A 14,548-nucleotide genomic window follows, 5' to 3' on the forward strand; every position below is an offset into this window, starting at 1 on the left:
CCTGTGAGGCCGCAATGACTGAGGGGACCCAGGGACGAGTCTAGACCGACCTGTGGCAGTCCTTTGGGGCTCGAGCGTCAATGAAAATCCCAACTAAGAGATGAGATGAGGAGGTAGTATGATGCAAGTAGAGCCTTGTATGAAGTCATTCGGGCATTAAATAAACAAGTGGTAGGATTTAAGATTATTATTTTTTTTAATCTTGAAATGGTCTGGCCCCGCCTTTCCCTGTCTGAATTCCTCCACCTCTAAACGGACTACTCGACCCTCAGAGGGCCTCATGGGTATTTTATTGTCAGCCCCCGCTTTGGAATGAACTTCTGTCAAACATTAGGCAAGCCCCCCCCCCCTCTTTGTCCATCTTTAACCCTTTCAGGGACAGCAGTTACTACAGTGGACATCTTATCATTTTATCAGGTTACCGGGTGCATCAAAGGGTTAAAACTAGAGCTGTCAAACGATTAAAATATTTAATCTAATTAAAAATGCAACTGTCATAATTAACTCAAATGAACTAAAAAATTAATCGTGATTATTCACACATTTTTTATCGTTTCTGAATTTCCTTTTACATTTCTTGTCCTATTTTTCCCCATTTTAATGCTCTCATCAACTTGGAATCATGAATCAGTTTTCTATGTGCCAAATGAAAATATTTACTGAAATAACAATTTCGATTTTCAATTTTACATGAACATTTTTCTCATGGTGCACTTATTCACACATAATCTCTCACACAATATTACTGGTCATCAATAACGGTGAAAAAAATATTTTGTCACACAACAGCTGCTTTAACAGCTTTTTTAATGAAATCAAAACAGAGCAATATAACATTGTAAAGTGCACATCTAAGGTACACTAGTACTCAGCCTATAGTGGATTTAAACCATGGTTGCATACTTCGTTTTTCTCAAGTTTGCTTTCAACACAGCAGTCTGTTTCTGTATGTTTGTTGAAGAATAACGAGACACCGGACACCAGTGTTCATTATGTGCCGCTGTATTGGAAACTGCCGGCCGTACAAACAATCACACGCACTTCCCCCGTGCTGCTGGGGCAAACCATTCTGAAAGAGGGGGGTTTCACTCCCCCTAGCAAAGACAGGCTATGTTGATTATGTTGGTACTTCTTGCGCGGAAGTCTCTCTACGGTTTTTGTGTCTACCTCATTTCGGATGACTACACTTGGTTCGATGACAACACTGGAGACGTTAAACTGACTCATCTTAAAACACATTTTTATTCTTTGGCTTTCGACACAGCGTGAGATCCACTAGGGGCACTACGGAGAAGTGTATCTAGATGGGGAGGGGCACATAGATAAGATAGAAAGAAGAAACAATACATGTTATCTTACAACTGTGAACTCCTCGCAAATAAAGCAAAGAAAGAGGAACAAGCGCGATTCTAGGAAGACAACAAATGCACTATATGTTGCATAATTGGATGAACTCAAACAGCACAAATCACCAATCAACTTGTGTTCATTTTTGTTCCTGTTTGAGGCCGACGACTTTCACTGAATGGAACCAGCCAAGGATTGCAACAGTGTCGACACGAGCTACTGATAGCGAGCCACAAGCACTCCTCCAAAAGATCATCAATTATGATTTTCATCAACGGGCCAAAAATGCCGCTCCACATTTCCTTTCTTAGGTGTAGCGATAGCACACTAGCAGATGAGGCAAAGATACTTTGAAAGCAACATTGTGCAGAAAAAAAGCTTACTGTGTATGAAAATACTTGGCTTATTTGGTCCTGGCGTTATTTTTATACTTTTTATTAGGTTTATTGTGGACAAAACAATTTGGAAGCTAATAAGGCAGATAGCAAGCACCATTGCATTTGCATTCCATTGCAAATCCCCCAACTCATTCACTGCTGTTTATCAATAGTACAAAACTGAAGGCTTGTGAATTGGTTCATGTCATGGGCACAACCGACACTCCAATGGCGATCGACCGGTCAATTACGATCAATGTAATCGGCATCCCTATCTGAGTCAAGTCCATTTTTTGGGGGGTCAAATATGCTCTAAATACATAGAGCACAAATGAAACTTCTTTCCTCTCAACCACAGTGCAAACATGCAGACTGCATTTTTGCAGTGCATTAAAAATAGCACACACTTGTCAGATCTCACTTTGGGAAAGAGATAAATTTGTCAAATTTACAAAATATATATATTTTCATGCTTTAATTGTGACAAAAATATTTCGCTTGGTATTTTCGAAAATTACTTCACACTTGACCTTAAGTTAAATGCATTTGCATTCAATCTTTTCAATCGTTTGGTTTCCAAACAATTATTTTGTTACAAATGTTATTTAACTTTGATGCATTTTAATTTAATGATTACTGAACTACAGTTGTTATGTGACTTGGATGTTCTCACACATGAGAGGCCATGTAACATCCACCCTGTAACAGAAGCCCCTGTCACCACTGAGTCGGAGTCCCCTGGCTGAAACAAAGCACAACAAAACAACATGAAGTTCTGCATGATGTTACTGAACGCTGAAGAATTAGGGAAAGATGAAAGATTAAAAGCGTTGAAAAACAATGTCACGATTTCATCAAAGTTCCCTCTGACGATTACGCGTGTAAAACAAAACTCCGCCTATTGATCACAGACCATCCTTCGTGTTCTGCCTCCTCCCTTTGTCTCCGTCCTCACTCTATTCACTCCTCACAACAGAAAAAAAAAGAACGCGTGGACATCCGCAGGGCGCGGGAAAGTCTTTTCGGGTAGACCTCACCACCACTAGGGTCTGGTTAAGTTTTTATTTTATAATTATTTATTTTGTAATATTTTCTTCCACCGGATATTTGGGGGATATTCCTCCCTTTGAGCTGCTGGCAAACGCCCCCCGTATTTTGGATTGATCTCACATGGGAGCTTTTTTTTGTCGAAAGTGCCGCGTGACATCTCAGCTCGAGGTAAAGAAACATTGCATTGATATGTAACTTCGTCATAATTTCGCGATTGATGACAGTCGGAGGCGGTCAAAAAACACTAATACTCAAACGTAATTGCACGTTTAGTTACGTTTTTGTCCATTAAACGCCTGTCATCGTGAGTATGTTTAGAACCACGTAAAAGTAATGCTCCGTGTTTTCCCAAGTTATGACCGCAACATGTCACGATTTTGTGTTTCGTGAGGAGGAAAGCAAATGCCTACAAAAGAACCCGCATGCAAGTGTACACGCTGACCTTATATGATGAATTCCTCTCCATTAAAGAATTTAAACTGGTTTCCTGTGGTCTAAGTGTTGAAGTGGTGTCACGTGACACGGTGCAAATCGTCCCGACTTGACGCGCGTATCAAATCTTAAGTGTCATTGTCGGTCCTGTATATTATTTTTTTTAATCACCAGAAACGCGCATACTTCTCCATATAACAGGACGGCTAAATAATGGTTGCTGTTATGCACCTGCAATGTTGCACTTGCACTTTAAAGGTGGAATTGTGTGGCTTGAGTTTTAACATCTTGCACTTGAGTGCACCTTCGTGGCTCTGTTGGCATAGAAAAAGGCACCCGACCAAAATTCTGCATTTGAGACCATACCAAAGTACTTACTTACTGATATAGAATGGCAAAAATGTACAGTATATCAATAAAAGCAGTTTGGTCAGAGATGAAAAAAACCCCATGCCTTTTCACATTCTTGTTTTTATTCATTAAAACTGGATTGGGCAGTCACAAACCAGTCATTTTAAAATAGATGTAATTACCTGAAAAAAATAATTGAAAGAGGAATAACAGCAACAAAGAATAACCGTTGAAGTAACCAGAAAAGACAGAGGACTACTTAAAACTATTGGAGCTAAAGTGGAAAATGTCAGCGACACCACTGGTATGTGGTAATTGTTTTTAACTCTTTATGTATGTTGTTGTCTTTATGTAATTGTTGTATCCTGAGTAATGGACCATTTGGCATGTTTAATGTGTGTGTCTGGCTAAACTGTGGCATACATGATTGGATATAAAATATGTCTTCATGTGTGTGTTTAAAAAAAAACATTTAAAAAAATCACTTGAATTCAAGGTTGGATTTTCCTCTTTAAAATCAGACCATGGTCTTAAATTTACAATAAAGAGTTATTATAAGGTAAAGAACATATCTGTATTTTTATGGTCACTCTGAAAGCTGGGGGCGCACGGCTCATTATTTAACTAATGCAACTGGATTAACTAAGGTTTTAATAAACGATTCAAAGAAATCAGACACAACACTGCCCGTATTTTTAGGCAGTAGTGACTGGTAAATGATAAACGAACAATCTGGTCAACATAAAATTCTTTATTGAAAGCACAATTTCGCTAGACTGATAACTCAAAAGCGTAGTTGCTTAAAACGGAGTGCACCGGTAATGACTTTCAGATGAAGCAGGCCTTACAATTGAAGTCAAGTGCCACATTTTCTTGGCAATAATATGTCCAACGTGACTCGTCTAAACATGGTATTCTGATTCATGTTGGCTAGGTGGTTTATAAGAATAAAGACGATGAATACAGCCGATTTCAGCCATTTAAGGAGGCTGGCATTTTTTGTGGCACCGCTCCCTGCTGTCAACTGGAAATGACACATTGTCCATGTCACGGCGCTCCTGTTTTCTGGGTTTGGTCACATGGCATTCCTAATGTGAGCCAAAGGCCACTTTGACATCAATTTCAGTTTACAAAATAATAGCAAGACAGAATAATAAATTGATCACTGGTTAATGTAAAATTTTTGCTCCTGAACCTCAGCGCACAGCATCAGAATGTCAGGGCTCACATTTTCAAACATCTGTGACACATATTTATTCAGAAACTGTTCTTTTTTTGGAATTTTTCCTTTCTTGGAATCCTTTAAAAAAAAAAGTCATTTCAAATTGATTAGATTCCAAAGTCACAGCGAGCCACCAAGTCAGGCATTCATAGTGTATGTGCCTGCATAAGGACGGAACGGAAGGCCCGTGTAGGAGAGAAGCGTACGGGTTGATTGCAGATTGGTTTTGATAGCGAGTTTGTTTTCCAAAGAGCGTGCATATTGTAATCAGAATGACAACTGAATAGCTCGAAGCAAGAACAGTCGCTATCTGCCGAATTGCACAAAGTACCGCGCCTGTTTGATCAAGGCCCCAAGTATATCACATGTGCTTACACCTGTGTTATCCTCTTAGGCTTGGCATCACACCATCAAAGCCTGACAACAAGATGAGCAACCAGTGAAAGTAGACGCTGTTTGAGCCACGATGCCTTTATTTGACGAAACCGTGGCATTTGCTGGACTGTCAAAGTCCTTAGATATGTCTGGCTTTATTGTCAAGCCGATGTTTCATTACGGCGGGGCCCATGTTTCCTACAACCCCAGAGAAAAGGATGCAGCAGAGTTTACGACACCTTGGACAAACTCAAGTGCTTCTCTGCTGGACGCAGGAAAATCAATACATCAGGCGCCCGGGATGAAAACGGGCGGCGACCATTCATCTCTTTCTGACAATCCTGTTTATGTGGCGATTCCAAAAGCTCTGTATGTCCCTTGCTGCCATGATCTGGGTTGCATGATGGGACACCGGTACAGCTTGGAGCACGGTCAGACGGCAGCCCCTGCTGAAATTGAGCATGACTGCACTCACGGGGAGGCTTACCACAACCAGAGAGCAGCCATTCAGCGAATTGCACAAGAAAAACTGCAAAGTTTACAGTTGGATCCCGGCGAAGAACAAGTCAAGCGGATTACCGCAGAAGGCTTGAACAGAGGAAGGCCGACTCGAATGGAGCCTAACTATTGCGGCTACCCCCGCGCGCCCCCTCCTCCCATGCTAACGTCTTTAAGTGAGCAAAGCCGACATTTACGGCCTCCCCCCAGAGGCTACGCAGGCCTTCACCCCTCCCGTGCAACATATGAGCATATGACCTCAGAGCTTTATCAAGAATGTTCTCCCATGTCCAAATATGGTCATCCAACAAAGCACCCAATGTTTTACTACTCGCAGGCCAACGTGGAGGTAGAAAGCAGAACTCACTGCCCGGATGTTGGCGGTGAGCAGAAAGAAGACGTTGCCGTTCGGAAAAGCGCCATCCCAACCCCTCGGGAGCATTATGCATTCCCTCCAACGCTTTACGGCGAAATCCCTTTGTTTTTGCACAGCACTGAAACACAAGCAAATCACTCCTTTGCGCAGGGCTTCGGCTATCCGTGTTATGCGCATCCTGGTTTTCATGTAAGTCAAGTCAGAAACTTAGAGAGGCAACGTGTGCCACCTGGGCTGCCTTCTCACAGAATCGGCGTGTCGCCAACGGGCCAAAACTTACCCGCCTCGGCCGGAATTCAAAAGAGCAACATCAACCAGCATGTCGGAGCGTTGGACAGCCCCCCTGCTTTGCTGCGGATGGACCCCATCGGTACGACATGGCCAGCAGGTCAATCCGTGTTGCCTGCCCACTTTCAAATGAGCAGGCTGTATCCTTCCATCACCAGTCAACTTGATCGTCAGATGGATCGACCGGTCCTTTCGCCGTCTGGCTTGACTCAAGAGAGACCGCTGGACTATTCTTTGTATGGAGGTCAGGGTAAGTGCTCCAAACATCCCAAAGACCTCCCGGCTTCCCCAAGAACGCGGCTTACCCAATCCCCCAAACAAACGGCCGATCGCCTCCGTGCACCCTTAAAAAACAGGCCAGAATTTGAAACAGTCATTGCATCAGGTAGTAAACCCAACAGAGCTCCGTGCAGCTTTGCCGATATTGTTCTAGAAGACTGTCTGAAGAGACGTTCCCCATCGCTTGTAAAAATCAAAGAAGAGGCACCGGATTCACATGAAAGTGACTCGCTTACAAAGCGACAAAAGTTGGAAATTGAGGGGACCCTCAAAGGAAATCAAGAGGAGTCTCCTCAAATGCCGGTTATTGACAGTGTGTTTAGCCTGGCACATGACGGAGAACACCTAAAACCTCCTGGCGTGTTCTTTTCAGACATCGAACCTCAGAGATGGAAAGAGATGTCTGAACATTGTAAAGTCGAAGCCACAACGCCCCTTAAAAAAATAACACCTAGTCCAGCGAGACCACCCGCTTGTATGTGTCCAGAGAGGTCTCAAGTCCAAATGATTGAACCCGCAAAGATAAAAATTGAAAAGATAAATCAATCGAACACACGCGACGCTCGTAGCGAGGCCGCTTGTAGCCCAACAGGGCATCAAATCAAACTTGAACCCGAAGATGCAACTCTGCCAGACACCAAATCCATGTTAGTCATTCAGATATGTGAACCCGAGAATCTTGAACGGAAACCTTCACCAGTGGAGGTCAACATTTCTTCAGAGAGCCCCAAACCGGCAATGGCTAATGCCTCTCTGGGTAACGCCAGCACACCGGAGGAGCAGGAAACCAACACTGAGCCCAAACCTTTCAGTCCACTGCAACCACCGAAAGTCAAATTTGACACCAAAACCATTCCAACTGAGTGCTTAAAGCTTAACTCCACCAGCGATACCTGTCCCCCTGATCAGAACGTCTGTCATCCAGCTGAACAACAAGAGACACCTGTGCAAATTCAGGATGAAACAACACCAAGGAAACGAAGATCTGTCCGTAAGCATTTCTTAGAGCTGCATCGCGCCCTCTGCGAGCAGATATCCAAATGTGTGTCTGCCGCCTCAGAGCAAGAGCTCAGAACCTGGCTGTCTCAGCTGGGACTGGCGGAATCCTCGTCAACCAAAGTACAGAAAGTTTCCTGCATGTTGGGGGTTCAAGCCAGGGACAAGTGGCTCAATAAGGAGATCTGTTCTGCTCTTCAGGAGGTGCTGGACAGGTTCAGGGAATACATCGTATATGAGCGCTGCCCTTTTCCACACGTCATGAGAACGGGGGCGGTGTTCCTCCCTATGCTCGTGGTGAAAGAAATCCTTTTCCCTGTGGTGCCTGGCACCTTCATCGACCAAGTCCTGCAAGAACACAAGGTGGAACTGCGGCCCACGACCCTCTCCGAGGAGAAGCTCCTCACCCAGCTTCACAAACCCTGCTCGTCGCGACTCAGGAGGCTGATGTCGCTCAAACACTTGCCCAACGTCTACGCCGATGTCATCAACCTCCTGTATTACTCCAGTGTCTGCAAGCACCTGGGTGAGTGCGTTTAATGTCTTTAGATCTTAACATATTTGTCAACAAACCATATTTGGGAACTTCCAGGTGTCAAGCTGGGATTTGTCTGAGGCTGGATTTTTACTGCATGGTTCAAGTAAAGTTTTATTTTCCAGTTTCATGGCAGTGTATAGAGAAAACCCTGCAAAACCGGCCTCTTTCAAATTGTGCCATGTCGACTTTATATGCCCGATATCGTTAGCATTGAGGCGGCGTTGGTATGTGACAGATTGCTTGCTAGTTGGACACAGTAAGCCACCGAACCCAAAACAAATCACTGTTTCCATGATTGCGGGCTCACCATTTCATTTGAAATACAAATATATATTTTGTACACTTACTAACTCTTGTTTATTTTGGGTGAAATTTAACTATTGAGCACGAGAGGGCAGCACACAATTTACTTTTACTTTGAGTGGAAATTTGAAAGACGAATGAAAAACAGAGCGATCAGCACGGACTATTTTTTTAAAATGAAAATTATTCAAAGTCATCCTCTGTAATCCTGCTTTTTAAGCCGACGTAATCGATCATTTTAGGGCATTACAGATGTATATTGTGAGTTGGTTAGCTTGGATAGGATTGGTTCATTTTTTGTACAATATATTTGCGTTATCCATTGCTCATATGCTGTACCTTGCTCACAAAAAGTTGGGGATATTTGGCTTTCGGGTGAAATTTATGGAAAATGTAAAAGGTTCACGCTACAGTGATGTCACATCATGAAAGTAGTTTAAGTATGCACTGGTGAATTCCTCATCAACAATTCATTGAAACAGAAGTTAATGATGGGTACACCGCAACAAAAAATATCAACGTCACAATAACTCGTCATGTGCCCTTGAGCATCAATTACAGCTTGACAATGACGCATCATGCTGCTTAGAAGTCGACTTATTGTCTGCTGAGGCATGGCATCCCATTGTTCTTGAAGGGCAGCCCTCAGGTCATTGAGATTCTGATGTGCAGAGGTTCGAGCATACGGCGACTCAGCTGATCCGACAGGTTTTCAATGGAATTCAGGTCTGGTGAATGTGCAGGCCACCTGTGTCCAACAGCCTTTCCCTGATAATGAGACCTTGATGAGCTGGAGCCATTGTTGTCCATGAAGGTGAAATTAGGTCCATGTTGTTCATGTCGGGGCACAATCACTGAATGAACTCTGTATCCCTATTGCAACTTGCTTTTGACACTATAAGCTCAGTAACCACGTCCGTCTGCGAACGTCCTGTTTGAAGCATCACAATGGGCAAGGTACTGTTGATCCGGTGTTAGGCGTCATGTTGAGGGCTGTTCACACGGCAAGATTTGGTCCGGTGCTGCCCCAGTAGAGCAGCACTGGGGCAGCATAAAGTCATCATAAAGACATCAAGCATAAAGCATAAAGTCATTATTATTGTTTTGTGACAGAGTGAACCACGTTACACGTGCAAATTAGCTCCGGCGTAGCCCCGGAAAAGAGTTTATACCGGACCAAATTTGAACCACCTCAGGGGAGGCGGGTCAAATATTTGCTCCGGTGCAAATGCTCGTTTGCGAAGCAGCACCGGTGTAAATTTGCACGTGTGAACGCAACTGGGTTAAATTTGCTCCAGAGCAAATGCTTGGGAAGAGTACGGATGGCGAGAATGCGTTGCTTTCGTGCTCTGTCGGACTTCCGTAAAGTGTTTGTTTCATAACGACACAAGACTTGGCTTGTAACATATTTCCTTTTGTAGGAGACTGGACTGTCTCGGAGTTGTTTGTTCCTTTGTTGTTTGTTCACAACCCCCCGCCCTCCATAGAATTTATTTTGTGATTTCCTCTCTTGATTTTCTGTTTGGCGCATTAGTGTTTGCTTTTCTGAGTGTCATTGAAGTCATCGTTCGTTTACGTTTTCGAGCAGAAGGCACGGAAACTGAGAAGGAGAAGGACGTACCGGTCCAGTAGTCGCTTGAGTTGTGTATATACAGTACGTTTTAAAAAGAAACAAACACGACAGCTCGTTGTTTTCTGTCGTTTTGCTCCGCTGCAGAAACTGCCGTGTGGACGCAAGTTTGGTCTCATGATGTCAAAATGTGAACAGCGTGATGAGGACAAGTTTTAGGACATTCATTGGAGGATTCAAGGATCAAACGCCTGTTGTGAATTTTGCCGTGAAGCTCCTCGTTAAGCAATTTGTGCAAAAAGAACCAAAACATTTAACAGTTGGACATGTGCTTTTCAAAAGCTTCGAGAAGGTCACATTAAGTTCATCTGAAAAGGTTTGAATGCATTTTAGGCTTGTCCTGAAATGTCACCTGAAAGCCAAATATCCCTAACTTGTGAGTAGTGTACTTAGTGTTTGAAAGTGTATTTGTTGAAAGACCCTCAAAAATGAAGTGCCGTGAATGCCATAAAAATATGGCTTGTGAATATTTAGATCTGGCATTTCTATTTGGCGGATTTCACCTATTGCCGGGATGACCTGGAACGTAACCTTGTGATGGAAGGCGGGGTTTACTGCAGCAAAACATGAAATATAGTCCAAATTTGGTACATTTAAATAAAACCAATAAACTCGTTCCAATGCTACAAGCCTTAAAAGGAATGCTGGGTTACTGTTGGTTCAGTTGGTTGTTGCCTTTGTGTATTGTACAAACACGCTAAAGGCAACTTTTTGAACCAGTGTTTCCAGACTTCTCTTGCGGTAAAAAAGAATGCGTTCTTTGTTGGACACCCTAATGACTTTCATTTGGTTCCACTTATTTGAATGGTGATTTGTTATCTAAGCACTGAAAACTATCTGCTCCACTGGCAGATGCCATTAATATTCCAAATAAAATGCCATTTATTTTTTTACAGACTCAACATCACCTGATGTCCAAAAGACTACCCAGGTATACACTTAATTTTTATGGTGTCAACTAATCCCACCACACCTTTCTTCCTTTTTCCATTACGAGCAAGGAAGCTCATTTGTAGGAGCAAGTTGAACATATTATTCCAGAAAATACCTTCAAATTTTGTGATGAGAAAGCAAAGTCTCTGTTGCTGAAATGCATGTGCTGCGCCGTCAGTGAATTTCCACACGCTCTCCTTGTTTCTTCTGTATGTTTCCTCTCCTTTGGGGCCTATCTGCTTCTTCCCTGACCATCGCACCATGTTTACGTTACAGCGCAGTGTATTATAATGTGGAGCCTCAAAGCCTAATATAGGGTTGTAGTTTTTCCCCATTGCAGTGTGACAGTCGATTTCAGAGCCTAAGTAACTTGCATTACGAACAGACGCTCTTATTTTTATATTGTGGGGGGGGGGGGGGGGGACCAATAGCACCATTTCGGATATGGCCAAAAGTCATTTGTTAGTCTTGTCACATATAGCTAAAACAAATCTCCAAATTTGTTTTAGCTAACCTGCAACTATGTCGCTTCCTAATTGGATATTGTCGTATTTGATGTCATAATCACAGAAATGGTGGGGCAACATTCAAGGATTTTCAATCATTACACAGTAAAACTTACCGTTTTCAATAACACATCCCACACCATGATCGGTCCATATTATTTTAATATATGAACCAGTCTTAGGGGGATTGACTGTTCTCCTAGCCAAAGTTGCTCAACTGGTTGCTGTTGTGTTGAGAATGTAGTGAGATCTGAACCCACAGTTTCAGCCAACTAGTTCACGCCCATTTTGATTCAACGTGATCAATAAGGGTTGCACGTAATTGGCAGAATCGTGCACCTCCCTATTCTGAATGTAGAAACAAGCTTTGATCACATCACTCAAGTGTCCTCTGGACCAGGCTGCTGGCTTTTTCAATCAGAGCTGTGTATTTTTTAAACCATCTGTCCATTTCCTGTAGCGCTCGTCCTGGAGGCTATGCGAGCTAGCTTTTGGGTGAAAGGTGGGATGCACCCTGGTCTGGTCGTCAGCCATTGTGACTTTTTCAACTCGGAAGGGTGAACTAAAAATGCGGCGTGTGGTATCCAGACCTGATAAAGTAGCAACATTGAAAGCCGGGACTCTTGAGTAATTCCATTCACCTGGAAACTAAATTAACCCCACAGTTCCTCAACACCACAGCACAATGTTCTGCTAAAGGCTTCTAAAAGCCAAAATGTGGTGAGCCCATCCAATTTGGTGAACTTTTGCTGGCACTTTATTTTCTAAATTGTATTCTCTATTGTTTTTGACATACCAGCTGCTCTACTTTCTGGGGTCAAGACACTCTTTCAACGATGTTTCCATTGTTGGGTGTTTTTAGACGTCGCCCTCGTTAAATTGAACGTGCAAAATCACTTTGGCTTCTCTGTGCCGAGGGTGACCAGCTCAAGTTTTCATTTGTTTTGCTTCTGCTAAATCCAAACATAGTCAGAATCTGGATGACCTCCTTTTTGTTGATACACGACATTGAATTTCATCCTTCACTTTGACTTGAACACAGGACCTCTTGTGGAACAATGTTTAACCCCGACTAACATACTAACCTCCCCAACCCCACCCCCTCATATGACTAATCTATTTGTTTGTTTGTTTTTTCCCCCTGAAGGGTTTATGGCTTGCTCTGACCTTTTGTACGTTGTTGTGTTTCAGGAGTAGACGTGGAGACTTGGGAATACTGGAACATCAGTAGCAGCTCTTCACCAGCAGAGGACACCAAAGCCAAATCTCACGAGAGGAGCGTTACGAAGGCAAAAAGCAGGGTGAAGAGCAGCTCGAGGCGCCTCTTTCTGGACAACAGCTTGTCTGACGACGAAGACAATGACACACAAAAGCACGCTGAAAGAGAATCGCAAAAGACAAGCAGCAGTGAAGATGCTTTACCCACAGATGATTCCTGGACTCACCCGTTAACTTCAGACAACTTTGCCAATACCGATGTTGAACCAGAGAAATCTTCCAGTTTCTCGGCTGCATTCCAGTTGGCGTCCCACAAGAGTTCGGGAATGATCGTCAAGCTGAAAAGGTGGCAGCGGACGGGAAGCTCGAGCCGAATCCTGCGTCCCCTCAGCGGCTCGCGAAAGCGAAAGACGAGATCACCTTTGAAAATCAAGTACTGTCCCTACCTGTCGGCCTGCCACAGTGCCGAGCGCAGGCGCCGCTGGGTTCTACGCTCAGCTGTGCGTCGCGCAAGTGGGGCATTGAGACTTACTTACCCGGACCTGGTGGGCAAGAGGATCCGACACCTGTATGAGGAGGATGACAAGTCTGAGGTGTGGTACCGAGGGGAGGTGATGCGGGTCCACGAGGCTCACAGCAACCCCTTGAAGACCATTTTTGAGGTGCGCTACGACAGCGAGCCCGAGTGGAAGTACTACCTGGAGCTGCTCATTGACTACAACAAAGGATGGCTCACTGTTGAAGAAGAGAAATGACAAGACAGCAGGGCCACAAATAGGGAGCCCTTCTTACACTTTGACACAATCTATGGGCCTGATTTTCTAAAGCTTTGCGTGTTAAAAAAAAGTGGATGCATACTAATGTGGAAGCTATTTCATGGAGTCCTAGTAGGATTTTAGTCATGTATATTTTTATTCTGGTAAGGCAATTGAGAACAGATTATTCGCGATGCCAAGCAAAATGGATTAAAAGTCAACTGTACAGTGTGATGTAGTTACACAATAAATCACATCACATGAATAATGTGAGAATAAAAGGTTCAAAACGGGCTAAAATAAAGTGTAGCAAATCATCTATGTACCGTATCACTCTGCAGATTTTTGAACAATTACTGCCATAAATTAGGTTGAGTTTTGTTTGTTGCAGTGTATGAGTTGAGAAAAGTGAAGAGTTGCCTGCTAAACGCAATAACTTGCCATGTAGTTATTTCATGCTTTGTGGGAGAACACCACTACATTTTTATAAATCGATACTATTGGTCAGTTCCCTCATGGGTGGAATTTTTTTTTACTGTGTAACATTCATTCATTCATTTTCCGAGCCGCTTGATCCTCACTAGGGTCGCGGGGGGTGCTGGAGCCTATCCCAGCTGTCTTCGGGCAGTAGGCGGAGGACACCCTGAATCGGTTGCCAGCCAATCGCAGGGCACACAGAAACGAACAACCATTCGCACTCACACTCACACCTGGGGACAATTTAGAGTGTTCAATCAGCCTGCTACGCATATTTTTAGAATGTGGGAGGAAACCGGAGCACCCGGAGAAAACCCACGCAGGCCCGGGGAGAACATGCAAACTCCACACAGGGAAGCGGAGCTGGAATCGAACCCGGTACCTCTGCACTATGAAGCCGACGTGCTAACCACTGGACTACCGGGCTGCCCTACTGTGTAACATTTTTTTAAATCAGAGATGCAAGTAAACCTTTGTAGATTTTTTTTTGCTCTGGTTCCCAAGGTTTTCATAAGTAATGTTAATATTCATGAATCATGGGTAAGGATCAGCAGGTGGCTTTTTTTTTTGCCTAAAACATCATGGTTGTAAATAATG

General features: G+C 43.5%; 1 protein-coding gene and 1 long non-coding RNA gene across 3 annotated transcripts; both read left to right on the plus strand.

The window, feature by feature from the left end:
• Nucleotides 1–2,662: 2,662 nt before the first annotated feature.
• Nucleotides 2,663–13,947, plus strand: c3h15orf39 (chromosome 3 C15orf39 homolog). 2 transcript variants are annotated; one of them, XM_052061390.1, is made up of 3 exons: nucleotides 2,663–2,942; nucleotides 5,174–8,117; nucleotides 12,693–13,947. In XM_052061390.1, the coding sequence occupies exons 2-3, from the start codon at nucleotides 5,246–5,248 to the stop codon at nucleotides 13,472–13,474; spliced, it is 3,654 nt and encodes a 1,217-aa protein (XP_051917350.1). In that variant the 5' UTR covers nucleotides 2,663–2,942; nucleotides 5,174–5,245; the 3' UTR covers nucleotides 13,475–13,947. The 2 variants fall into 2 exon arrangements, with proteins under 2 accessions (XP_051917350.1, XP_051917351.1); XM_052061391.1 differs by lacking the exon at nucleotides 2,663–2,942 and adding an exon at nucleotides 2,964–3,861.
• LOC127597974 (uncharacterized) lies at nucleotides 8,124–10,924 on the plus strand. The gene is made up of 2 exons (XR_007961817.1): nucleotides 8,124–9,417; nucleotides 10,171–10,924. It is a non-coding gene; the product is annotated as an uncharacterized LOC127597974 (long non-coding RNA).
• Nucleotides 13,948–14,548: the final 601 nt, after the last annotated feature.

The sequence above is a fragment of the Hippocampus zosterae genome, chromosome 3 (genome assembly GCF_025434085.1).
Source record: "Hippocampus zosterae strain Florida chromosome 3, ASM2543408v3, whole genome shotgun sequence".
Lineage (NCBI taxonomy): Eukaryota > Metazoa > Chordata > Actinopteri > Syngnathiformes > Syngnathidae > Hippocampus > Hippocampus zosterae.

What these genes read in the sequence shown, in the direction of transcription:
- c3h15orf39 (XM_052061390.1), top strand. Translation starts at nt 5,246, where the DNA reads ATGCCTTTATTTGACGAAACCGTGGCATTTGCTGGACTGTCAAAGTCC. An exon ending in CAGTGTCTGCAAGCACCTGG is followed by an intron (nt 8,118 to 12,692) that starts GTGAGTGCGTTT and finishes GTTGTGTTTCAG; the next exon opens with GAGTAGACGTGGAGACTTGG.